The 27,259-nt window shown below is 38.5% G+C and overlaps 1 protein-coding gene across 1 annotated transcript in view; it reads right to left on the bottom strand.

The window, feature by feature from the left end:
* Nucleotides 1-27,052, bottom strand: part of FAM155A (family with sequence similarity 155 member A) — a 436,131-nt gene extending 409,079 nt beyond the window's left edge. Inside the window, exon 1 of the mRNA XM_015639439.3 lies at nucleotides 25,041-27,052. Within this exon, the coding sequence (XP_015494925.1) occupies nucleotides 25,041-25,859 (819 nt within the window). The 5' untranslated portion in view covers nucleotides 25,860-27,052. The remainder of the gene's footprint in view (nucleotides 1-25,040) is intronic.
* Between the last annotated feature and the right edge of the window lie 207 nt (nucleotides 27,053-27,259).

The following is a 27,259-nucleotide window of genomic DNA, read 5'->3' as shown; positions in this document are numbered from 1 at the left end:
CTGCGTAGACAGAGGTTACCTAGTTTAGCATGAGATTTGCCTGATCTTCATAAAGTTACTACAGCTAGTACAAAATTACATCTGACTTTCAAGTTGCATCTGGGAGATGTGAAGACTTGCTTTAATGTTTTTTCAGCCTGACAGCAGATAAAGACTTCTTATATTTCTCCCAGATTTTCTTCTTCCTTTTCCTTCTCTCTATCCTCCTTCTCCATCACACCTGACTATGATAAAGGTGTACCCAGAAGTGCAATAGGAAAACCACTTGAATAAGCACATATAAAAACCTGTCAACATGGACACAGACCCCTCCCTTGGTTCATTAGACGATGCCTTAGCCCTGTAATACCACTCCTATAAACCAACACTATGTACTACAACCCAATTTATATTTTTAAAATAATTTCTTCCTTATTTCCTCTTCTAGCATGTCAACTCTTTTCATTCCTTATTTGTTTTCATTTAAAGTATCTAGCAGCAGTGACCACTTTTCCAGTGGTCTGTACTGTAATTCCCCATTATGCCGCAATTATGCCTAATTAAGTCTTCTACTTTCTTCTACATGTACTGAACATCCATTTGATGGATGATGTAAGGCTCAGCCAGCAGCAGATGCTTATTCACACAAAAGTCAGACAAATGTTAGAAAAAATGGATTAGACAGAAAAATAGCAAATATTTATTGCCTAATATTTAAAAAATAACACAGAAACCACCTGGAGAAAACTTATTTATAAATACCACATCTGTGAAGTTTAGAACTTGGAACCTCCTGTCACTTCAGCATAATACACAACAAAATCTTCTGCTTCTTGGAGAGCTCTCTCTGATCTTCCGGATCCTTACATTTGTGCTGCTAATTGGGCATGTTTCTCATGTTTATCATTCACTCTCCTTAGCAACCAGGGTAAAAACAAAGGAAGGAAATCTAACATAGATATGATCATTGAAGATTCCCTCAAAAAAGATTAATGCTTCGTAGTATCAACTGAATGGAATTAAAGTTAACTCTTGGCATTGCATTTCTCTTTCTGAGTGTCATGTCCTCAAGTCGTGCTCTTTAGAGGCAATTTGGAGATAATTCTCACAGCAGAAAGAAAGAGGCAAGTACTCATTCTCTTTGTTTCTGAAGAACACAAGAAAAGACAAACCTTACTAAAGAAAATAGAATCAAGTAAAAAGAAAATTTGGGAAATTTTCACAATCTTTAAATATTTCAGCTTACCTTGAGCTTTTGAGAGACACACTGATTTTTATTTCAGAGGGTTAGATAAACTGCTAGTCTCCATTCCTTTTTTTGTTTTGGGTTTCAATTGAATAGCTCCAAGAGTCATGGACACAGTCATGGAAAGAGATGTATAGAGGATGAAAATAAAAATATCAAGTCTGGGACTCAAAAAGCTAGAATAAAGCCAATAAAATGCAGACTTATGATCACCAGGATTACTTTTAAGGATAACCTTTAGGAACCTTAGGATAATCTTATTATAGTTGCCTGAGTAAGAAAGGTAAGAAAGGGTATTTAAGGCCATAGGCTCATTACTACAGCTGTAGCTTTTGTCTGACTTTCCCCATTCCATTGCTACTATTCAACTTCTAACTGTCCCTCTTCTATGAACAGCTGCCTGGAGACAATTAGAGACATGTTGGTTCTTTCATGCCCCACACTTTTCCATGTGTGACCCTGTGTTAAAGGAAGGGAGTGGGGATAAAGAGGAATGAGAGGGACGAAAACCACCTCTTGACGTGTCCTTTAAAATTTCCATATATTTGCTTAATAATACTGACAATGTGGGTAGAATAAGTAGTGTTGAACTGCTCTCAGTACCCTGAGAGAACAAGCATATGCACACAGGCAATTAGAGGATAGTTGCTGGCATCCTGCACATCTGTATTCTACTTGACATTGCACTAATTTACTCATTAAACCAAAGCCTAGAGACATTGGTTTGCAGTCAAACTAGGCAGCAAGGACTCATTGATAGCAAATAGTTGAAATTTTTCTCAAAAAAAACCCTTGCACTGAAATCTAGACTGCTGCTAAAGATAAGCTTGTTTTTAAGTGCAGGTTAAAAGGAAATCACTGAGTGGTAGAGAAGTACAAAGAATATTATGCTGAATAACACCATTTTCTAAGAAGGGAAACCATGTACATCTTGAGCGTTTCAGTTCATTAGATTCCCTAATCCTTGCTTTTGCATGGAAAAATAATTTGAACTGACATTCCTTGGCACACAGCAAATGTAGTATTTTCACTCACAAAGTCTTGTTGCAAACAACAGCCCCATCCTTTTTAGACATCTAAACCTGCAGAATGTCTGTGGAAAGCATCCAAAGGCATAGCAATCAAGAGCCTCCACTGTGCAGAGGGCTCTGATGCAGAGACATCCTGCAGAGACACTTCACTTCTCAAACATATTTTGAAGTACCATATATCTTTTTCCTAACACAAAATCAGGAGAAAAGGCAATGGGAGATCAGCAGCACATCTATAACATGATGGATTCATAGCCCTACTTTCCTCAGAGCATGGAAACACCTGATCTGCAGCTCTTGTGGCTAGCTTGCTGTTCGAGTAACCAGAGAGAAATCAATCCCTTTTAATTTTAGCTATCTCACCTAACCTCCCATCTTTCTTAGACATGTGTCACCTTAGGCTCCCTTCCTACATTTATTTGCCCTATCACAAATGCCCATATTAGAGGAAGATGGACGATTCTTAGGAAATGCTGTTTTATCCTCTTTGATGCACAGTGTTTAACTAAGACTTTGAAGTCTAACTCCTAGACATTAAAGCTAGAACTGATGATTCTCTCCCTAATTAATGGAGAGAGTGCAGAAACTCCAGAGGGTAATTCAACCCATCTATTTTAAATGCCTATTTAGAGAAGAGAGGAAACCATTTCTCCCCATTAACTATGCTGGAAGCCAAGTTAGCTTCCTTAACCAGACACTTAGCTTTCGGACAGCAAAAGTTACTAAGACAAATTATATCCCAAGTGTTCTTCAGCCCAAAAGGGGATTTCTTTCCATTTCTTTAAATCCTAGTGAAACCTCCTATAAAGCTTGTCTTTTCAGACTTTACAGAAGAGTCATGATTTAGCTTTCTGCCAGTGAAACAAATATAATACAGGGATGCCTTTTTTTCCAGACAAGGGAAAACAACTCCAAGCTAAATATCACTTCTACTAGGTCATCTTCAGCCTCAGGATCAATACATAGATGGAATACAATTGTAAAGGTCACATTGAATAATTCCCTCTTCATAAAAAAATTCATTATGGAAAAAAAGATGACTTACACAATTCTTATCCAAGGCCACTACTTCAATGCACTTTCATGTGTTTAAATCTAATTCTTCCATGAGTGATCAGCATCTTTTGGGTTGAAGTGAAAAGTTATGAAGGAAACAATTTGTTTGCACATTCTGTTCATAACTGGAATTCAAAAGTGATTTAACAGATTCCACATGTACTATATTTTACAGCACTCAGACCTTCCAAAAGGACAGTGGGCTATTGCTTTTTTACATCAAGAAAAGATAGATCATTTTATATTTTACTAACTCAATAATGGCCAATTGCCAGCCTAAAGCATGTAGTAACCTTAAATACAAATTCAAGATGCAGAACGATGTTAAACTCAAGGCAAAACTCTTTATTACAGTATAGAAATGTGAATTTTTGAGGAGTGGTCCTTAACTTTCCTTGTCAGTGTGCATATAGACCCTCAAAAAAAATGTTTCTCTGTAAGCAAATTTTGCCTTTTTTAAGAAAACTGAGAAAAAAATCCCTGGGAGGATAATGGAAACCTATGACATTAACAGACACTCACTAACCCTCATAAAGCCTGAAATAAACACACTTGATTTCCTAGATCCAGGAAGTTCTGGGATCAAGGACCATACTTGATCCCTGAATTAAAAAAACAGAAAACAGGTTTCATGCAAATAATATTTTTTATTGAGTAAAGCCATGCATCCAGGTTTTCATAGAAGATTTTCTTGTAAATTCCATTACATAAATATAGTATTACAGATATTACAGAAAGAAAGCATCACATGGTAGTCATTCTAAAATTCCTGTAATAATCAGTCAGGTATCCACTTCAGAAGTATTTGAGTTGTTTATAACATTGTTATTTTAATGTACCCTGAATTCTGATCTTTTATGCAGATTCTTAGTCCAGATTCAGTTTTAATATCCTCAAGTGTATTGCAGTTTCTACATTTTAAATGTTAAAATATGCATGAAAACCTATAATCTTCTGTCTATTAAACAAAAAAACAAACAAAAAAAAAAGTGATAGGCATTTTTCCAAAACTGCTATTCCCTGGTTTCCTTTTGGACACAGGGAGCTCATTAATTATGCTTTTAATGCTAATTTTCTTGATTTAGTGGGGGAAAAAAAAACAACTTAGAAAAGTAGGTGCTACGTAGAGAGAACACTTATACTGCTAAAAATGGTAGTTAACCCTTTTCTCTAATTCTCATTCAAAATGTCTATTTCAGCTTGATATTAATGCCAGCCACAAGCAAAACTACGAGTTACTGTTGCTTATTCTTGTTGATGATCTCAAGGAACTGAGTCAACTGCTAGTGACTGCCAGCACATGGGAACATCTTGTACATGGAAACATCTTACAGCCAGGCCAGACAGAGCAAAATGTATCCAGTTTTATGGTGGAAAACCACAAGGGATAATTTTAAACCAGTTGATAGCTTTCCTTTCAGGAAGTGCTAAATGAACATGCCCCAGAGTATGTTCCAGAAAGTCTCCCCTGAAATGCTATATCCACGGAATGTCACCTACAAGGAAGCAGCTAGTGCAGAACCTGTTTCAAAAGGCTGCACCACGGAAAGTGCCCACTCAATAAAGATGGTATGTGTGCTCTTTCAGTCTTTGAGTGGTGAGCTTCTGCAAGAGGAGACTCGTTCTGGCAAGCAACCAATTATTCTCAGGGAGGTGACTAGTAGAAGAAGAAAAGCCTTAGTGGGAGACTTCTTTTGACTGAAATACTACCTAAAATAATTCGGGCTCACCTTGTCAGTGACAGTTTTTTGGAAAGCATTTCGGTAAAAGGGTCCTTATTAATACAGCCTACCTAGGTAAATGGTAAGTAGTTATTTTTTCAATTACAGAAGGGAAGAAAACAATATTGAACCTGTTCATAAAGTGTGTGATAAAGATTTTGACCTTCAGTAAATCTTTGAAAAGTAATGTGTAAGGAATGATTTCTCCAAACAGTTTTCTATTGTCACTATTTTACATAGTGAGTGAAGAACTTTTAATATACTGCTTAACCAGGAAAGCAAATAAAATAAAATATATATTTATTTATTTTTTTGCAATACCTTTTCAGCTGCCCGTCAAGTATCTTTTTCTCGCTAAACAGAAAGCAGAAATAGTTCATCACAAAATCCTTTGTCCCTGCCTGTAAGACTGATCACATCCAAATAGAATGCAAAACCTGACATGATGTCAACTTGAAGTGAGCTGTTTACAAGCACAAAATCCCTAGTACTAAGTCAGCTAAGCAGCTCAGGTTTATGTTAAAGGGATCTGCATACCACACTGTCTGAATTTCTCTTCCTCCATCTGGAAAACTCACCTCCTGCCAGTCTGTAGAGAGCATGTTCTTTCCCAGGTAAAGAGACATAGGCATTGCACCTGGCTACTGCATCAGCAACATCTCTAGATAAACCATTTGTAGTGAAAACAATTATTTTCTTATAGACTGTCTTCACTGTTTCTGTTGAATGCTTGGGAAAACAAAAAAAAGAAAAAACCTCCACAGAAAAACCCTCCACTTTAATGATACAACAGAATACTTTATTGCAGCTGTAAGATTTTACAGAAGTATCCAGAATGATCTCTGGCAAACATCAAAAATCTGAAAAATAGATTTCATACTCAAAAAGGACATTTTTTCCAACCAAGTACATTAAACTGTCTTAGTTTCACTGAGAAGCATTTCTTCCTGTGGTAACTTTTTTCATGTGATAGAAATTAGATCCTAATTTGTGTCCTAACTCAGCATGTGAGTGTTTAGCATCTCTGAAAGCCAGGTCATTCCTCTTAATATCCCTTAGACACTGTTTTCTGAGACTGTACTCCTAAGTAATTCCTACTTGAATGCTTATGAGAGTAGAACAGAGCAGGGATTCTATTTCCATCACTGTAAAACATCCCTGGAGGAACAGAAATGTAGCCTGTGCCCACTGAGTATATTTTGATGTTTGTAATATGCCCTGGTGAATGCTGGAGGACCCAGAAGAAGCTATTACTGAGGCAAAAGTTCCTCTGGGTCTTTTGCTGCATATATATAGCTTTGGTAAAGTTTCAAGCCTTGTAGCTTTTAATGGTTTAAAGCATTCCCTGGAGGGATATATTGATGTAGGTATACTCAGGTGGGAATGGTTTCAAACAGGCAAGCTGTTCCACTATTGCTCTGTCCTAAGTCCAAAATCATTAATGTGATAGGTAGGAGAGTTTGAACAGTTATGCCACACTTTCTGTGACATAAAAGCACCTTTCTTAATTCAAAGGAGGAGGGGATTGTGCAGCATCAGAGTTCTGTATAAGGTGAAAGCAATGTCAACACATATATGATCAAAAACAATTTAGCAGATGTGGTTAGATATCGTTTTATCAAAATACTTTCAGAATTATTATTATTATTAGTCATTAAAGTAAGTTCTCAGAAAAATTTAATTAAAAATTTCAAAATACAGAGAAAAAGACCAAATAGTTTTGAAGGCAGGGCAACTTATCACTACATATTTCTCATCTAAAGCCTTTCAGCTACCACTTGATGTTATTCCCACTGCTTCACTAGTTCAAGTGCTTTTGAATATATTCAAGCTGTGGAGGACACCGAACATAACACCAGCAAATTCTCTACTTCATAACTGAGTTCTCTAGCTACCAGGCAATTATAAAAGTAGTGGAGAATCCCAAAGCCTGCTGGGTTTTTGGAAGAAACAGTTTTTTAAAAAAAACTCAAACCTGATTGTTTCTCTGAATGAATGGGTACAGAACACATGGATATTAATAATGGTTTTATAAAGCAACACCTGAGAAAATGAGGCATGTGTGTGCATAGATGCTGCAACATGTACAGGAAGAAATATTTGGAAAACAAATACTTAGAAACAGTATATCAGTAAGAACTCCCAGGATTCTTTTTTGTCCTATATGTCCAATCAGAATGTAAGTTTACCTTGTTATTTCCTTTCCTGCTATGATGCTATTGCATGACCCAACACACAATGGCTCCAGTTCTGCACCCATCTTTGAGGAAAACATGTTAATCTCCCTTCCAAGTGGCACAAAGCTAAAAATAAAAATAAAATAGGTAAAATACACTTCAACCCAATTAGATCTTTGAACATGGAAGCTTCAAGCTACTTTTGGGAGTTCAAGAGTTGTGGATTTTCCAGTGCACCCGGCACAAAGTGCCTACGGTGTATAAGAGGCATCAACAAGACTAGGTACATCTGAAGAAGGAAGTGGGATGGTTAAATGAGAATATATGTAGCAACTAGGTACAAAAAATATGACCAAGAGAGATCATGACTCCCCTCCCATTAAGTTAAAGGGGAAACTAAACAAGATGAGAATAGAGAAGAGAAAGCATATATTATTTTTTACATCATTTTTGACTCATAGCACTAAGGATAAACCAGAATTTACAAATAAAGAACATGAACTTCTGATGATTGAAGTATATATAAGAGGAATTGCTGGAACAGATCAATAAAAAAAAGATCAATGTATCTCAAGAGTGGGATACTGTTTATTCAAGACTCCCAAAGCAATTTAAGATTAAACAAAAAAAATCCACAATTATGCAGTTTCCCATTGAAATCAGTTAGTATACTGAACTGCAAAAGACAGCAGTGATCTTCATGTAACTCCTGAGAGAAACTGAGAAAGAATTCAGCTTCAGAGACATATTACTGCAGAAATAATTGAGGAGCCAATTAAAAGCAAAAGTGTTAAAAATGTAGATCAAAGTTAGAAGACTTAATGCCTTGTATATGTCTTTAACCTATTAGTATTCTTTTGGCATGTTAATAAATAGCAGATAAGAAAGAACTGGCAGATACAAGTTTTCTGGACTTCCAAAAAGCCTTTGAGAATGCTTTCCACAATAGACTATTAGAGAAAATAAGTAATCACAGGACGAGAAGTAAAGCATTGTCATTGACTAGAAATCAACCACTAAAAGGAGAACACAGAAGCAGAATTCATTTATTAGTGGTCACTGCTCCATGTGGCTAAAGGTTAACAGCAGGGTGCCCTCGGGTTCCTCACAAAGGATGGAAGTGTTTAATATATTTACTAATCATCGGGAAATGGGACTAACAATAAGATGGAAATGTTTACAATGGACACAAGAAGTCTTAGATTAATTAAGGCCAGAGCAAGCCAAGGAGCTTTTAGGTTGCTTAAAAGAGCTCAGTGAAAGGGGAAACAATGGCAGATGGAATGCAGCACTGCCAAGCCTAATAGAAGCACAGGGGAAAGAACCATATGAAATACTTCATCTAGAATTAAAAACCCAGTATGACCACTGAAGGGGCGGAAGACCCTCTTGATATGTACATACCAATGAAAATAATTCTCTGGAACTAATCACAATCTAAAATAAAGATATTGTTGAGAAAGAGAAGGAAAAGGGAAGAGTATTGGCACAAAGGCTACAAAGGCTGATTTTTTTTTTTAGGAGTGAGGTGTCGCAGCTTTAAATGAAGAGGTTAAAAAGACATAATGAATAAGTAAATTTAAATCACAAGTTACATAGATTATATAATTACTTAACTATCTTCACAAGACAGATAAAGAATTTGGCAAAACCAAAAATAGCATATTTAAAACAGACAGGATTTTTTCATTATTATTTAAATCAAAGATATATAACTCCACATTTGATGTTGCCTAGTTGAAAGGTAACACCGTTTTAATGAAGGACTTTGATTTTTCTGTGGATTTATACATAAAAGTTCTTCACAGGAGTCTGTTCAGTACAGCAAGCCAGAATCAAACCAATGTAAACAATAAATAAAAAGTCCAGCTACCTCTGCAGTTATCATCTTCTATTTCATGGGCACACAGTTTACTCTTATCCCGACTTCTATATATCATAAACCACTCCTTTCAGCTGCAGGCCTTCAGTCATGGATACTCACATTTTATTCCCCCTTTCAGAAAATTGTCCTTCTTAGTACAGAGTATTACTGCATCAAAGACCCACAGTCAAACTTCTCAGGAGAGGCTGGTTTGGCAGAGAGCTTAAGGAGGGGAAAAGAGAAAAGGCTGGGTAGTGATGAACAATAAAGTGCAAAGGATAGCTATACCCTAGAAAATTATTTCAATTGTCATCTTTACCACTGGTGGGCACAAGTTGGAAATGTGTTTAGGAGAACCCTGGCTGCATCAAATCAGGAAGTGTAGCCCATACCAGCATCCTTTACATAATTAAAGCAACAGTAATGTGTGAAACAGTGTCTACCAGAAGCAGCTGCTAATAGCGACATTTAATGAATGAAGACTTGATATGTGCATCCTTTTTGCCAAGAATCACAGGCAACACTCACACTGTAATGTGTTAGAGATGTAGGAAACTCCTGTGTTAAGGAAATTGTACAGACATCCTCATTTATATGGGCAATATACAAATAAAATCCTTCTCTGTCGAACAAGAAACTGCACTTAAACATCTTCATCAGTCAGAAGCCATTAATGCAATCCAAAAACTGTATGTGAAAGGAACAAATAGGAAACATATCCCTCTACCAGTATTTTAATATATTCAAAATTATATTCTTATAGGTGTGATTACTGGTTTAGCTATACCTCTTTAATATAATTCTTATAAATATAATCCTTATAAATCGAATCATGTCCTTCTACCCTAGTCTCCACTTCAATCTAACAGTTTAATCTAACAGTTTGCCACTAGATATATATATATAAAATAATAAAAAATTAGGGGAGTTACACAAAAAAAAAAATCAGTAAGAACTAAAGGAACAGAAAATTTTACTCAATTATTAAAACAAACCAACAGATCTAACGCATGAAACAGCAAGAATTTTGATGGAGTTGTATACGTTTAGAGAAAATCAAGATTTTGAATACAATTCTAATTACCTTTGAAAGCAAAATTTATCTCTGACAGTAAGATACCTCTTCATGTATGAAAATATACTAATAGAAAAAATATGGAAAAGTATTTTATCGTATCATAAACATGATAAAATCACTACTGCCTAATATGAATTAAGAAGAAACTTCTCAAACTAACAATTTTCTGGTCTGGTGTAAAATTCATTTTACCTTCCAAGCTTATTCCCAGAGCAGACCACTGAGCTGTGTAGTATGTCAGTTCCTACAGCCTGCTTGCCAAAAAACACACTCTTTTCAGATTTGTGATTCTTCAGTAGCAGCTCCTTCAGGCTTCAGGGTAAAGCAACATGTGTATAACCTGAGACACATTTGACTGGAGTCTTACGTGAATATGTTTTCTGTCTACTCTTACGTTGACCTTAGCTAAGCATCTGCAGTTTTGGCTGTCTGCCTCTCTGACTGCTTTTCCTGCTGGCTGGGCAATGTCTTCTCTGCTGTTTGGTCTCCCTTGCAGTTCCTGGTCAAGTCAGTAACATCTGGTGGTGCAGAAAGTGCTGATCACCTGGCAGGTATTCTCCTCATGTTTTGGTCAATTGCACACAGTGATACCATTTCAGCCAATTCTTCCTTTATCCATTTTTGCTAGGTCAGTATATCCCTCTTCTTCCCTCATTTTATCCCTACTGAGGTGTCAAGCTGGGGAAAAGGTAAAAAACCTTCCTGATGGTTACCAAATGCTAACAACATCAAAAATCCCCATAGATCATAATCAACATTGTTACTATTAGACTACGACCTCTAGAAGAATTAATTTTCTTCCTACAAATCCACTGAATTTACTTAGAACCATCTCAATACGTGGCATGAATAGTCAGGGTTCAAAAGCAATGATCTGTAATTACTGGCCATATTGCAATAAAAATACCTAAATAATAAGAACTGGAAAGGTAGTAGTTCCCTGTGTACTAACAGCAAATACTCTATCAGCAAAGAGATATTCTTCCAGTGTCCTATTTTCTTATGAACTACACAGTACTTTCTAATCATTCAAAGAAAAAAAGTTTATGCTGCGAAGAAAAATAATATTAATCCATACCGTAGACACATCTTTGTCTTGTATGCTGAAGAAATCCAAAGAAAATCAGGTCTTGCATGCATATAGAGATTGAAATAATTAAAAAAGAAAATCAGCTACTTAGGCTTTCTTACATAACTAATTCAGTGGCTGCATAAAGTCTACCCTGAACACTGCATCCTAGTCTTTTTTTTTATTTCAGTAGGAAACAAGAAAATACATTAGAACATAATGAGGACAGTATTATATGAAGACAGGACAAACTAGTTTCACTGCTGCCAATTTCCTTCACAATCTATTTTTTTTTTTTTTTCTTTTCAGGATTATTTAGATATATTTGCACTGTTCTGAAACTGAAAACTCTAGAATTATCATAAAGAAGCACTGCCAGTTCTGTTCAGCCTTATGTCTGTGTGTTGGGAAGGTGCTGTGAAATCCACGGTGAGGACAGAGGCAGACCCAAAATGCAGAAGAGCTGCAGTGGTTCTGCTGCACAGAGGCTTGGCAGATGCAGGGAAAGCACAGAACAAAAATCTGCATCACCTTCATAGGCATGCCAACAGAAGATAGAAGAAAAAAATTTAAAAGGGATAATACAGGATCACTATTGCTGTGATTATATAGAGCCAGGTGCAGTGAATCATTTCAGTAATTTGGCTCAGGGCCTTGAGATGCAGTCCTAAAGAAATTGCTGAGATACTTTGGGAATTATCTTCAGGTTGAATTTCAGCCCCTTTAACTATAACTATATGAATATTAACAAGCAGTGTGGCTCTGTAGAGACAGTCTGTAAACTGAAACTGTGCCAAGAGCCTGGTACCCACATTACACATGCTTTGTTGGTTTTTGGGCTAGTCCTAGTCCTTTTTAGGGACTGCATATCCCTTAGTGCCTGCAGTTCATTATAGGTGCACTTCTTGGGCACCTGTATGCCTTTGCTTTCAGCAGATAGCAATCCAGTTTGGGGTGAATCAAGGGCAGTAAGAGTGGCAGTGAGTGGGAAGTTTCCAAAGCACACCTCAGACCTGAACTGAAATGCTGATGGAGACAGCCTGAGGCAGCTGCCTGTACACAGCTCAGGAACTTGTGATTTGTTATCTGCCCAGTGTGTACAGACTTCGTAAGAAATAAATAGCTGCCTTTTAACTCTATTAAGACACAAAGTCAAGAACAGAATGAAGCAGGACCTTTGAGCAATATCACAGTTTCCTCCCAGGGTGCACCTGCATGCTATGGGCTCCTGCACTACTGAATTTCTGTATTATTTGAGCTCCCCAGTAGTGCCTTTACTTGCAGGGGAAAAAAACCCAAAAACCTCTAAACAGTTTCAGGTCTTTTGCTTCTCTTTTGAACATATCATAAAATCATTTCAAACATCTCTGTACTCTGCATTCATATATACTTTACCTTGTATTCAGGAGTATAATTTTAGAAGAACACAAAACAAAAACAAAAACAAACAAAAAAAACCCTCAAAAAACTTACTGATACTCAAAGCTTACTGATACTCACACAGCTATCACATTCCTTCCTATGAACTTCCCTACCACTTAAGATTTTGGTAAAACTCCAGATGCAAATATTTTCTGCAAGCTGCAAAACATATTTCCTCCTCCTGCAGATCTAAACAACTATAAAAGAAGAAAAAGATCTCTTCCTACCAAACTTTTATCAGCTCTCTTCAAATCAAACCTTTATTAAAAAGTATTGAGCACAAAATCCAAAAAACTTGCTGTAAATATTTACTTTAATACCATAATTTAAAGAGGACTGAATCTTTTGCACTTAGAAAGAAACAAAACACCAGAAGCTAAAAAAAAACTTTTAAAGAACTATTCAGGAAGTCACTGTAGTTCATGCTTATCTTATACAAGCTAACATCATTCTGCCCTTTAAAATATTTCAGAAAAAAATTAAAAATCACATTGTACAACATTAATAAACAGTTGATCTCAGTGATCAAAATATGCTGGTCTTAAAAAAAAACCCCACACATAATCAGTACAATAAACTTTGTTGTAATGTGCAAAGAGAGAAGCAGGCACAAAAATAATCTAAAATATTCCACAATGGTCTCTGCAAATGCATTGTGAAGAGCAGTGTAAGACAGGGTTAGTGGGCATCCCAACAATAGATGAATGTGTATTCTACTTTTACTGTGGAAACTTTCTGAAGTATTGATGAAAGAAAGAAAATACCCTAACTAATTTACACTTCCACACAGAAAACAAACCCTGAAAAAAGAACCATTTAGAAATAATTGCTACAATTTTCCTGCCTTCTTAATTTTTCATAATTTATGACTTTTCAGATCTCCATAGGACTCTACTGCAGGTCTGACCTAACCCCTCTCCAGAATGCTTGATCCTACATTGATAATTTCCTTCTTCCACTTCCTCTAAGACATACAGATATAGATTATATAGTTATATAGATATAGATATAGATGATATATAGATATACACATATACACGTGTATCAAACCTGTAATTTTTATTTGAGTCATTGTTAAAATTACTACCTTTTTTGTGAGTGTTGAAGTGTACCACAGAGCAAAACTTCCATTACCTGAACAATTCTTCCACTCACACTTAAATTTTAGCTGTATTTATGCCAGCATAAATGCAGAGTATCTTTGCACCAATCAAAGCATCTTCCCTGGATTTAAACTAGCAATACTACTAATCATCATCTCTCCTTTTAACTCTGGTGGATGACCTACACTCTTGGCTGGAAAAGACAACTAATTTTGCTTTGTTTTCTTCAAGGTTTTCCTCTCCCTGGATAGCTGAACAACTTAAGCTCATAATATTTTTCTACAGCAGTGCCTGAAAAATCAATAGAATAAGAGAACACAATCAAGACCAAGTACAACAACAAAGAAAAGGGAAAAAAACCATCAATCCAACAATAATAACAAATTAGTAATGTCAGTCAAATACAGGAAAATGAGCATTTAAAGCACTCTGAATATTGTTTTTCATAGCAAGCTTTGTAAAGCAAATCTGTCTGAGTCACACTGTCCTTCTGAATTCATATATTTGAGTTTTAAACATATCATGCTCCTACTCTCAAAACAGTATTATGTTCAAGTAAAGTAATTTATTTCAATGGAGTTAGTCCTGGTTTATGTCATTGTGGATTGCTGACTAAAGAAAATTGGCCTATATTTACAAATGAAAATAAAATAATACTTTAAATTAATATCTGTCATACAGAGATTGGCTTGCAGTACATTTACCCTGTTCTGGTCCCAGGAATTAATCTCAGTACCTAGATTTTAAAAAGCTGTTGTTACATCAATGATTTAATTTCATTAATATCGTGAGGTTGCAACAAAAAATATGCATTTATAAGATTCAGCTTTAACAATTATGAGATTTAAATAGAGACAAAGGAAACCGTAATGTACTTCTAACTGAATTGGAGCATAAAACAGGAAGCCTCATTTCCTGAACTCCAGTGCTATACTGTATCTTGTTAGCTAAACTCAGCTTATAATAGGGGTCATTTCCCCAAGGATTGTTACATCAGAAAGCATAAATTAAAAAAATAAAAGTAAAAATTTAAAAATTGTTTCTGCTTTTAATATAATTTGGGTAGTATTTCAAATGTACCTTTTTCAGAAACTCCTTCATAATACTGGTCCAAGTTCTGTCAGGTTCTCTGTAAAAATATTACATCAAGACTTTAACTCCCAAGCAGAACAGGACTGGAAACGAACATCTCTCATCTCTGGATGCATGAAGAATTTTAAAAGCCATCCCAGGGGATCTTGGCTATGTTTTTGACTTGCTTCCCTTTTTTAAGTGCAGAACCTCAAGCCAGTGGAATCTAATCCTCATATATCCTCAGCCCTGGCCCTGCTCCAGGGCAGAGCTTCTAAGTTTCAGGCAGGCAGCATGTGCTGGGGCATCCCCACACACAGGATGCTGTGAGCTTCCCACACTTGTTCCCCTCTGCAAAAAAAAAAACAGTCATGCCTGTAATAAAACTGCCCAGTATCGCATCAAAGCACTGTACCACAATATTTACAGCTTGAACATAGTGTGAAAGGAAAAACATAAAAGGATGGGTTTATACCTCTAGAGGCAAAATATTTGCAATATTCCAAAACAGATGCATTTGGGATACTTTACTAAATAATAAACAAGGCTAGTAAATGAGGTTCTGATGACATGGATCTTTTCCCACTGATTACACTGACTTCCTGGCTTTAACATGGCTAAAATCAGTACAGACACATCCCACTGGGAAACCACCAGAAACTTGCTTAAGGAGTTCACTAACAAACAGTTTTCTAAATAGATGTTGCAGAGGTCTCTTCAAACCCTTCAGAGATTTTAATTTTTTACCAATGCATGATTTGAGATACTCTGTTGATGTTTTTGTTAAAAAGATTACGATTTACATACATAATTTCATTGTCACAGTTTTGATAATATATGCTGGAACGTATAGTTCTCTTATATTTTAAAAATAATTTACTTTAGAAGCGTGATGTGCTATACCAGATGTCACCACAGTCAGTTGCATAATAAGTTCCAAGACGTTCAATACACAGGAATTTCTACTTCCAGCTATGAAGTATGTCTTCATTACCCTAAACTCTTCTATACAGAAATCCAGTTTCAACAAATATATATGAAGGCAAAGTTAAGACTATTCATACAAAATTTGCATGTAATTTTTTGGGGTATATTTTTTTAAATCTATATACTTGTATTATTTTTTCTCAGTATAAATAGTCTAAAAACAAATTGGACTTTTAATTTGCTATTTTGTTGTTGTTCTACAAGCCGGGGTTTATTTTGAAGACCATCCGGTGTGTGTGTGTATACAAATTCAAAAATTTGTCTCAGCAGAAATGATTTTAGTACCTTTGAAAATGTAATTTTAACAGTGAAAAAAATATCCCTCTAAATGAAGTTGTACTAGTAAAATATTATATTTTATTGATGCATGAGCACAATAAATCAACTAATATGAGTTAAGAATATTCTTTCCACCCTAACAAAAGCTTTTCCATTTGGTATACTGTTCATCATGAAAAATAAGTTTACATGAATAAATTATTATATTTATCATCTTACATTTAGTTGTCTATTGCTACACACGGAGGCCTCTGAGCTATGTAATTAACTTAATATAGATTTTAAGGTATTTAAGAGTTGCTCAAGTTCTCCCTTGAAATCCAAGTATTTATCTAAATAAATAAGTCTCATACAAAATTATTTTCTTTTTTTTTCTAAAAGAACCTGTAAGTGTAAGCCCCTAAATACAGAGAGTAAACTAACCAATGTTGAGCAATGATCATCAAATCATCAATCAACAAACTCTGGAAACTCTCTTATTCTCCTAAAAGAATGAAAAAAATGATAATTTTTTTTTTTATGTATCTCATCTTTTCCCCATCCACTTAATAAAGAATGCCCTCTGATTCTGGATTGCTAATATCTTTAAAATGTAATAAAGATACCTCATTATGATGCTTAACAGAGATGAAGTCTGTTGACAGGCCCAAGATACCATTTACATAAGTGTTAAGGCAAATTGAAGGCAACATCTAATCTAACATGCAGAGGATCAACAAGAATTAAACATGTATTTAAAAAGCACTCTAGATATCATACTTCCTCCATGGAAAATATCTCCTAAAAGCTGCAATATATTGCACATTCCAAAATGCAAACATAATACAATTTCTTTTTTTTTCACCCCCTTTTAAAAATTTTATAATGGATCTATTTTAAAATATAATGCCTCAATAATGAAATTACCTAAATCACAACATTAAAAAAAAATCATTCAAATGCCAATATCATACACCAAATGTGAAAATTTGGATATTTGTTTTTATTTGTGATCTATCTGGCACCATTTCCTTCTAATTTCACTAGAGTCATCCACAATGACTTCCAAGCTGCTGAGAACTTGTAAAAACCTAGACTGAAGCATGTATTTTGCTGGTAACTTCAGATCATCTTTACTATTGCTTTTAATCATGAGGTTTTCTTCTAAAGATGAAGCATCTGAATCAACTCTCAGAATCAAAATATAATAAAGGTGAACATTTCCATCGGGTTTTCAAAGACACTTCAAAGGACTAAAATATTCATATATACCTGATGAAGTTTGTCACTTCAGCATTTATCATCGCCATTCATCCCAACAATTCTGTTGCATTCAATCAGTGCTTCAAAGGGTCATACTGGATTGTTCCACAAAGGCTTTAGGCCAATCTTATATCAAACACAGCTTTCAACACCTGTCTATCAGTTTTGGTGAAGGAGAGGAGACAAGATGATATGAGATGAGATGAGATGGAGGGTGGGAGAGTATCAAGTGTTGATCAACTTCACTTCAGAGCCACTTACATCATGCCCTATTCTTTTTTGTCATTATGGGCTGGGAGTTAGTTGGATATAGCTCTTCAGTGTGCATGTTCTGAAGGAGAAATTCACATATTACATACACCTACCCTGCTTGCAAACAAGATGAATTCACAAATACAAAAAGAAATCTGGTCTTTATTTTTTTAACATATCTCCAAATTAATCAAATCTCTCTACAAGCCAGAATATGTCTCCAGTGCCTCACTACGTTTATATTCGTCTAACTGATTGATGCTGTAAAGGGAATCAAGCTCACACACATTCTCACTTAAGAGATGTTTGCTCTACAGTTCTGACAAGAGAAAAGTACAGTGAAAAGTACATAGAAAAGTACAGTATGCTTACTGTAGTGAAGTGGCATAAATGTGTTTCTTGAGTGAGGGAATTTGGGTAGTCTTGGAAGTTTCCTCTGATTTGGACTAAGGGAAGAAATTCTCACATATAGATACTCCACCTTCCCAAAAAATCTACCATCCTTGTAAAGAGAGAAAAGAGAATAAGATAAATAATCTCTAGCAGATCTACCTGCAAAAATGTCAATTAAGAAGATGACCTACAATAGCTATTGTCTAGTTTTGCAACAGAAATAACTGGAAAAGTCGTATGTAGAAGATTTTGGTCTTCTCTCTCAAAAAAAAAAGTGATGAAAATGCAGTTATGTCATACAATGCCCTTTCCTGTTCTCATCCCTAAAAAGCAGATTACATAGCTCACACATTCTTCAGCAACAGAATATAGATATCGTAGAAGTGACATAGATTTGTGATTTCACTAGGTTGGTGCAGGACAGCACAAGTAGCAGGACCTCACAAGTATTTTCACAGTTAAATTCTGCATGTGAAAATAATTTCAACCCACCTTAATTTTTATATCAAAAGCACATTGTTAGGATTCATCTAATATGACTTTTGAGGTCAACAGTAGGTAGAATATCTGATATAAAATGACAGTATGTTCTCTTTAGAGACAACAGACATAAAATAAGGATTTTAGGCCATAATCCATCTGACCTATTTTAGATATCCACTTCATTGTACACTGACTTAGACTCCAGAATTACCTAAGTATCTCCACTGACTACAAAAAGAATCTAAACTTTTATATTTTTTGTGAATATCCATAATGGATATCTAGCTTTTTTCCTTTTCTATTTGCCATAGGGATTAGTTTATTTTTTCATCTTCTGGGGTGTTATGATTGATATTTATCAAAAAGTAATATTTAAGAATTCAGTTTCTAAGTTATTTTTTTCCCCTTTTAGGCAATTCACACATCTAAATACATTATGGATCTTAGTGCAAGACAGAAGTTATAAATGACTAAGTATAGACCAAATGATTTCTAGGCAGGATAAGTGATAGAACTATAATTTGCATTTTGATTACCTTTCCCAGAAGAACCTGAAATGAAGAAACAAGATTGCCACAAGGTGCATGTGAAGCACACTTCTTGATGTAAAAAGAATTAGTGAAAGAAGTGAAATTGAGGGCAGAGCCACCCCAGCTATGTGAAGCTAATACCATGAAACATGAAATGGTGGTTACTGGATCAGGGATCCACTTCAACTACTCTGTGCTAGTAATCTGCAGTCCTTTTTTTCCCTAAATCGGGAATGATGTACCTATTGACACTGTGAATGGGATGAGTACCTCAATGAAAAACTAGATGCAAACTTTTAAAAGTTGAGTGGGGTTAACGCACCTCTGTAAAGAACACCCTGGGGAATTTCTCTTTTAGGTGGGAAGAAATCTGACCCCGATCCAGTGAATCGTTTAAGTAATTGAATGACCAAAACCATGTTCATGGTCTTCCCTGAGTGCAGTGCCATTCATCTAGCTCAAAACAGGAGACTGAGACAGATTTCTGTATCAGGATTTTAGGCCAAAATACAAATCCTTTATCACATAGTCAGTGTTGCTTTTTGTATTATACCAGTACAACAAGAAGAGTTACACTAAATTCATCCACATATTTGTCTTAAATTAGTTTTGAAAAATAATTCAACATTTACTTTTTAAAAAAATCACCTGAACAAATAACATCAAAAACCATAGAACTATACAAACATCAATTTACACAGTCACATTAGTTTCACAGCATTTTATACCAAAGCTTTAAAAAGTGTAAACATTTAAGCAGTATGTATTTTTTGTAAATACAACATAGTAATAACTTTTAAAAAGATATTTAAAATAAATAATTTTATTTCAAAATATTCAGAAAAGGCAGTAATTCATGTGTTGAATTGAAAAAAGTTCAGTAATTAATGTGGGGATCTCTCTTATTTGTACTAGACCACAAGTACAGACCTACAAGGTTTAATTTGCATGGGCTTCTTCTGATTAGCTGAGGTATCACTCTTGCATAGAACTATCATTTTATAAATATGCCATTTAGATGTGCAACTGAAATATCTAACTTTGTGGCAGATGCTGCTCTATGTGATCTTTTGTAACTGAAGAGTTCTTTTATCATTTGAGCTTTTGGTTTGTATTTCTCATCTGCTCTTTTCTGCCAGCTTAACTGAGATTTTAAATCAAAACCTAATTAGACTACATATGCTGTTTAGGAAAGAGTTCTTAGGAAAGTAATGATTCATATAGGCTTTGATATTTCCAGATAACATCTAAGAAGAAATGTGATTTTAATTGTTTTAAATAACTTCCAATCACCCTCTTACTCAAATAAAAGTAGTTGAGCACAGTCCTTTGATCAAAAAATATTCTTCAGTAACAGAAATACCAACTCTATATTCCTATCAACTATACCATCTCTGCTTAATGATGAAAGCCTTTATTGACACATATTTTTCAGCTAAGTAGTATTATAACTCAGGTATTCTACGACATATTTTTGATACCAATACCAATCCTCAAATCAAAATTTATCAAATTATATTTAATTCCTAAAAAACAAAAATCTGTGTGAACATGTTGAGCACCTAGGATGTCAGCCAAAGTTTACTTTTTAGCAATGTTGATATAAGAAGCTTGTATCTTTTTATTTTTCTTCTTTGATATTCTGTGAGGGAAAATTAATTATTTTTAATATTATTTTAATTATAATGCACTTACCTGAATTATACATTTTAATATTTTAACTAGTGTTAAGAAAGCCCACATTTTAAACACTCTCAACTTGTACTAGGTTAAGGAAACCTGGATCAAAAATGATGACTGATATCTTCTTCAGGCATTAATAAACACATTTGTCAGGAAAGCCCTGGCCTCTGACAATCACAAAGATGCAAGCTCTATCTTAAAAAAATAAAATAAAATAAAATAAAAGCCTTTATATTTTTTATGTCCTACTTAGTTATTTGACCCAGTTCTTAATCAGAAGTAGCCAGAATTTTCTTTTATTCCACAGAGCGATTGCCTGCTGCCTTAAGAATAAAAGCTTGAGTATTTCCCCTGATAGAAGGCTGACAAGTCATAATGAGGAGCTGTGTCTTCCAACGTCAAGCCAATACAGTTTCTGTTAATTGTCTGAATACTGTGCTGTGACACACTGCATATAAAAATGATTCTCTGGAAACCAAGAAACTATATATATTTTCAAGGAAAATGCCCGCAAATATAACCACAAATTTATAATAGGCAATAGTAAGATTTCATAAACATTTTGTAAAAATCTGAATTAAATTTCAAACAAAAAAACATAAGTGTAAATCCAGATTTCCAGTTACTCTGTTTCTTTAGTGATTCAGTAAAGCTATAGCATTTTGTTTCACCATCTAGTTGAAAATGTAATACATTCAAATATTTCTCTTATGTTTACTGTTTAGCCATTACTAATATGTGACTACCAAGACAAGGAAACAATATATAGAGACACCAGACTTTAAGAAGATTTCATAAGAAATAAGTTGGAGACAGATTTGTAGCGAGACAACACTGATATCCCAAGCTTCTAAACCACACATAAAGTATACTGACATACAAACAATATAAAAGGCATATGCATACTCATTGATACCATCAAAAATATTTGTTTTCTTAATGTTAAAAATTGTCTGCATTTTCTACAAAATTTTCAAAAACTCCAATGCATCTCAAGAAAAGTTTAATGGTAAGAGCTTAATTACAGGACAGCACACTTTAAAAAAAACCCAGCAAAACAAACAAAAAACTCCCCCTGAGTACACTTATATATTAAAACTGAAACTCACCACACAGAATAGCTAAATGTGATCTATAAGTCAAACAACTCCTGTCTACAAACTTCTGCAGTATGAAGCAATTAACTTAAAATATTCTTCAGAGACCAGGAGAAATGTAGTAGAAGACAGAATATTTTGAAAGTATAGTTCATCTTTTTCTGGTTTCAGGTAAATGAATGAAAACATAAAGTCTGAGGTTTATACTTGTGCATCAAAGGCATTTTTGATATGTACTATTTGTTACCACCGATAGTACTTTCTGGAAAGGTGTAAGTTGCTGACAAACCCACCATAAACTTCACACTTTACTGTGAGAACTGACTGAGTTGAGGATGGTGTATGGTTTTGGGCTGAGTTGGGGAAGGGGGAAGCAACACCCAATTGCAAGTTTATGCGTGACTGTTACTCAGGGTAAATTTTATTATTGTTTATCATCAGTTAAAATTGGTCAACTAGATGAAAATCTCTCTTTTTTTGTGAACAAAGCTGCCCTCCAAGAATGCTAAAGACATCTTAAATACAAATAGACTAGTTAACGCTTGCTGTATTGAGCCAAAGCTTAAATACATGATTATTGAGTAAAGGCAGTACTTTTAGCACTTTGTTTAAAAGAAAAAGCAGGTCACCACACAAACCATGACACCCACCAAATGATGTGTACCTAAACCACATAGCTAGATGTCAAGTTATTTCCTATTCTGATGCTTTACCTAAGAATTAGCTAAATAGCCAACATGCAAAAAATTAATATTTACTTACCACACACGCATGCACACACACACAAATAAATACATAAATAAATACATAAATAAAAAAATGCCCTGATTGAGTTTTGTAAACAAAATATGTATAAAACACCAGAAAGCCCAGCAAAATATTGCAACAGTCATGAAATATTGGAGTTCCAAGTTTCACCTCTGCGCTCCTCAGGGCAGCCCATGCACAAGTACATGAACACACACGTCAGGCCGCTGGCCGTGCCACCCGCCTGGCTCTCGCAACCACTCGTACTAATCAAAAGGCTCCAGAGGGACCCAAAAAGCACCAAATCGGGGCCCGGGGGCACAGAGGGGCATCTCCTCCGCCTGGCCATGAGCTGCCTGTGCGCTGTCGTGCAGAACCTTGGACAGCGGTCTCCTGGCCCTCCTCTCAGCGCAGCACACACCAGCCCAGCCCAGCCCAGCCCAGCCCAGCCCAGCCCAGCCCAGCCCAGCCCAGCCCAGCCCAGCCCCACGGCTCGCCCCTCTGCGCTCCCCACCCGCACTGGGTGGGCATCTGCACTGCCCGCCAGATTCCCTGGAGAAAAGGAAAACAGTCCAAGTTGCACCCATGGTTTGTTTTTTTTTTTTTCCCTTTCCCCTTCTGAAGTAGCTTTCATTTTTAACACAGATTGGTTGGCCAAATTCTCAAAACATAAAGCAGTATCATCTGGCACTCAGAACTGCAGAAATGTAGGTCACTGGCATTTGTCTGGTCCATTAAAGTTTCACACAATCATTCTAATGTCAACAACTTTTTCTCTATCATCAAAAAAGTATTTCTCCTCGTTGGGAGTGTGGATGGAAAATCGTTAAACAGCATGAATTTGCTCTTCTGTTCATTTTCCACACCTTTTACACCCTGAAATTCTGTAGAGTGATGGACCACTTTGTGGTGAAGTTCAGTCAAACTAAACCGTGATACAAAAAATATTACTTTAAGCATGTAAATGCTGGTCATTTGGCAGCACGAAATAGTAAATCAATTTCTAATTACAGAGCTACTGATATGACAAAGATTTCATTACAGAAATAGATATCTATTTACATTTGATACTCTTTTTTACTTATCTAATTCACTCTAAATAAAATATGCTTACATTATCAGTAACTGGGCCCACAGCATATATACAGTGAGTGTGTACACACAATACAATCTAAAAACAGTCGAGTCAACACTTCTGATAAGCCTACCTTACTTTTTCCAGGTTTAGAAAGAAAAGATAAATAAATCAACTTTCCTACTTTATCCAATTAGATAGCACATTATTTCAACTTCTGGAGGGACCCTGGATCCATTTTTTGTGGCAAATATATGTGCAAATTATAGTAAAATATTGGTGAATGGGAATTTTTAGGCGTAGGCTGTTACCATGAAATTATTTCAGAAGGCCCTGTGGAAGTTACAGAGCACAGAGGTACTGCCAGGCCTCTAATTTAGAGCAGTGATTTGCATGCATTGTTGTGTTCCACTGCTAAAGCAGAATTTGGATCAGACTGGTTAGTGCTACAGTAGTTGAAATAATTTAGTTCAGGGCAGAAATATTCACCTCCTACCAAGTACTCAAAGAGGGGGGAAAAATCATGCAGTTAGCTATTTTAGGCACTGAGGACAACTCTTTTCTTCTGCCCTGTCTTGAGAGATAGGCCAACTAATCTTGTGCAAAAGTAAAGAGAAGGCAACTACAAGAGCCAAAGCGGGACCCTCCGCCTCCTAGCAAAGGAAAATAAAAACCTCTGGATCTCTCTGAGCCGTCACCAGTGGCACCACAGCCGCAGACTTATCAAAACGCTGTCACCATCACTTCCCAACCGAGGGCCACTGCGGTGCCCGTCAACAGACACTCTTGCCCTCCAGCTTTCCCCGGTTCCACAGATTTTGGCAGAGCGCCTGAAAACACTGTCCCGCCGCCGCTCCCGAGGAGGCCCGGCGCCACACCGCTCTGCCGCCGTCCAGCACCGCCACTCCCGGGGCCAAGCGCCCGACGGAACCTACCCGGAGCCTCCGGTGGGCGCTCCCGGCCCCGCCGGGCACGACCCGCCCGTCCCGGGGCACCGCGGCCACCTGCCCAGCCAGGGCCCACGGCCGGGGCAGCGCCCCCGGGCAGCCCCGACCCCGGTGGCCGCTCCGAGCCCCGCTCATTGTCATGCAGACCCTGTCGCTGCCTGCCGCCGAGTCGCATCCCAGCCCGCTGGAAGCCGGCAGCCGAGCCGGAGCCAAATCGCATATTCATGAGCAGGGGGAAATCCAGCGCTACGCTCCCAGAGGACGGAGGATCACTTCTTTTTGCGTTTTCTCAAGCCTCCCCCTCTCTCTTCCTCTCTTTTAATAATGCGCTAAGGGGGGCATCCCGGCCGATACCCTCCGCAGCACCGCCCGCACCGTGCGAGCCGCGGCGGCCGGCGCCAGGGGCAGACACCGAAGCAGGCACAACAGGGTCCACGGCAGCCACAACAGCCGAGGGAGGCACGCCAGCCCGACAGCCAGGGACACGAAACACAGCAGGGACTCCTACCTTACAATCCTCAGGACACGATTTCACCGAGTACTCATCCGACTGTAAATATTTCTGGAGCATAACCTCAAACTCTTCGTATTTCTCCTGAGCGTGCTGGTCGTAGCGCTGGTAAGCCTGGACGCACTGGCTGCAGGAGCCTTCCCCCTTCAGCACCACATCCAGACTGCAGTTCAAAGTGTCCGGATTGGACAACCCGGCGAACAACTCCCAAAGTGTGTAGGAATTACAAAAGGAAAGGTAAAAATCCGTCAGGTCCCAGCCGGGCGCCGGGCTCTGCCCCGTGCCCCGCGGCCGCCCCGACCCCCCTCGCTGCCGGCACACCGCCTCCGCGTCGCCCACGCTGAAGCACTGCCCGGACGAGGAGCCCGGGGGGGGGCACGTCTCCAGGGGCCTGGCGGTGGAGTTCCCCAGGAAAGCAGCCTTGCCGTGCCGGGGCTCGGTGCTGTTGGCGCGGCTGCCGCGGCTGCCGCCGCCGCTGCTGCCGGGGGAGGGCGGGAGGGAGGGCGAGGGGGGGGCGAGGAGCCGGGGCGCGGGGGGCGCCGGCTCCCCCATGCCCGCCAGCAGCTCCGGCTCCGCGGGCTCCGGCTTCTCGGGCGGCGGCTGCTCCTTCTCTCCGGTCCCCGTGAATTTGGCCTCGGCGCAGAACCACAAGTGATCAGAGAGCAGGACCGTGAAAAACAAGAGCGATGCCAGGGACAGTCGCCATTTCTGAGCCCTCTCTGAATCCGTGAAGGGTTTCTCGTTCTCCCGGGGTGCGAACCAGATTTTTAAGCCGTCATCATACTGCCGACTACACATCCAAGCACCCCTGGTCATATTTTGGGAACGCACAGCCCTGGCCGACTCCACCGTGAGGGCTCCTTTGCCAGTGTCACCACAATATGCATTGACTTAAAAGATTGGGGGGATTTTCTTGCCTGCCTTCCCTTCTCTCGCTCGCTTGCTCTCCCTCTCTCTCTCTCTTCCACTCTCCCCCTTCTCTCTTTCTTCCTCTTTTTTCTTTCTTTCTCTTTTTCTTTCTTTCTTCTTTCTTCTTTCTTCTTTTTCTTCCTCTGAGATATTGTTGGTTTCGCCGGTGGCTCTGCCTTGGTCTCACCACACGAAACAGCCCCAGTCCATCCAACGCGGAGTGCCGTGGAGAAGATAAGAGCAATAACGCAGAGAGAGGAGGAGGAGGGAGAGGAGATGGTGGTGGTGGTAGTGGTGGTGATAGTTGGTGGTGGCGGGGCTGCGCGACTGGTCCTTTCCCCCTCTCACCCAGGCATGGTCAGATCGCAGCTCCCCATCTCCCTCCTGAGAAAAGCCCACTGCCCCCGGACAACCGCATGCCGCGTCCCCCGCTGCCGACGGACGGCTACGGGAGGTCTCCTCGCCTCCTCTTCCTCCCTGCCGCCGCTGCTCCTCTTCCTCAGCCCCGAGCCGCGGCACAGATGCCTGCACCGCTGTCTCAGTCTCTTTCTTCTCTCTCCGCTCCGCTCTAACTGGAGAGACGCTGCTGCAGGGCTCCCGGAGCGCTGCCGAGGATGCTGAAGAGGAGGAGGAGGAAGAGGAAGAGGAGGAGGAGGCTGCCGGGGCCGCCGCCGCTGCTGGTGACAATGGGCTGCGGCTGCCGCCGCTGCTGCCGCCGGGCGCGGTGTCCCCGGGCGCACGGGGCGGAACTGCCAGGCTGGGGGCCCCCGATGGGCACAGGCATCTTGGGCCCCTGGGCTAAGTTGCCGCCATCTTCGTCCTGGAGAAACACTTTTTTGGGGGGAGCTCTGCCTTTTGCGTCATCTCCTCCCGCGCCGAGATCGCTCTATCCTGGCGCATTGGCAGCAGCAGCAACTCTGCCTCCTCCTGCCTGAGGAGGAGGAGGTGGGAGATGCACTGGGGACCACATGGACCCTCCAAAGGGCTTCCTGGATGCAACTCTTCCTACTCATCTCACCGAAGGGACTGCTTAGTACTACTGTCCAGCCCTCTCTCCTTCTGGGTCTCCTTCCCTTTGTGGCCGTGAAACACCATGTCCGTGCAGGATGGTGGCTGGAGAGGTCTGTCTCCGTGTCTGTCCTTGTCATAGCAGATCACAAATGGCATATGGCACTACAGGCTCTGCATCCTGGCCACTTTTGGCCACAAAGTAAAATGCCTGAACACAGTTGCCTGTCTCTCAGTCAGAGAGCTGTAAAGCAAAATTACCATAAACCCCAAGTTGTTTCCCCAAGAGAAGTTTTGCA

Source organism: Parus major, chromosome 1 (assembly GCF_001522545.3).
Source record: "Parus major isolate Abel chromosome 1, Parus_major1.1, whole genome shotgun sequence".
Taxonomy (NCBI): domain Eukaryota; kingdom Metazoa; phylum Chordata; class Aves; order Passeriformes; family Paridae; genus Parus; species Parus major.
The sequence above is the reverse complement of the archived record's forward strand: the minus strand, read 5'-3'. Positions and strand labels throughout refer to the sequence as shown.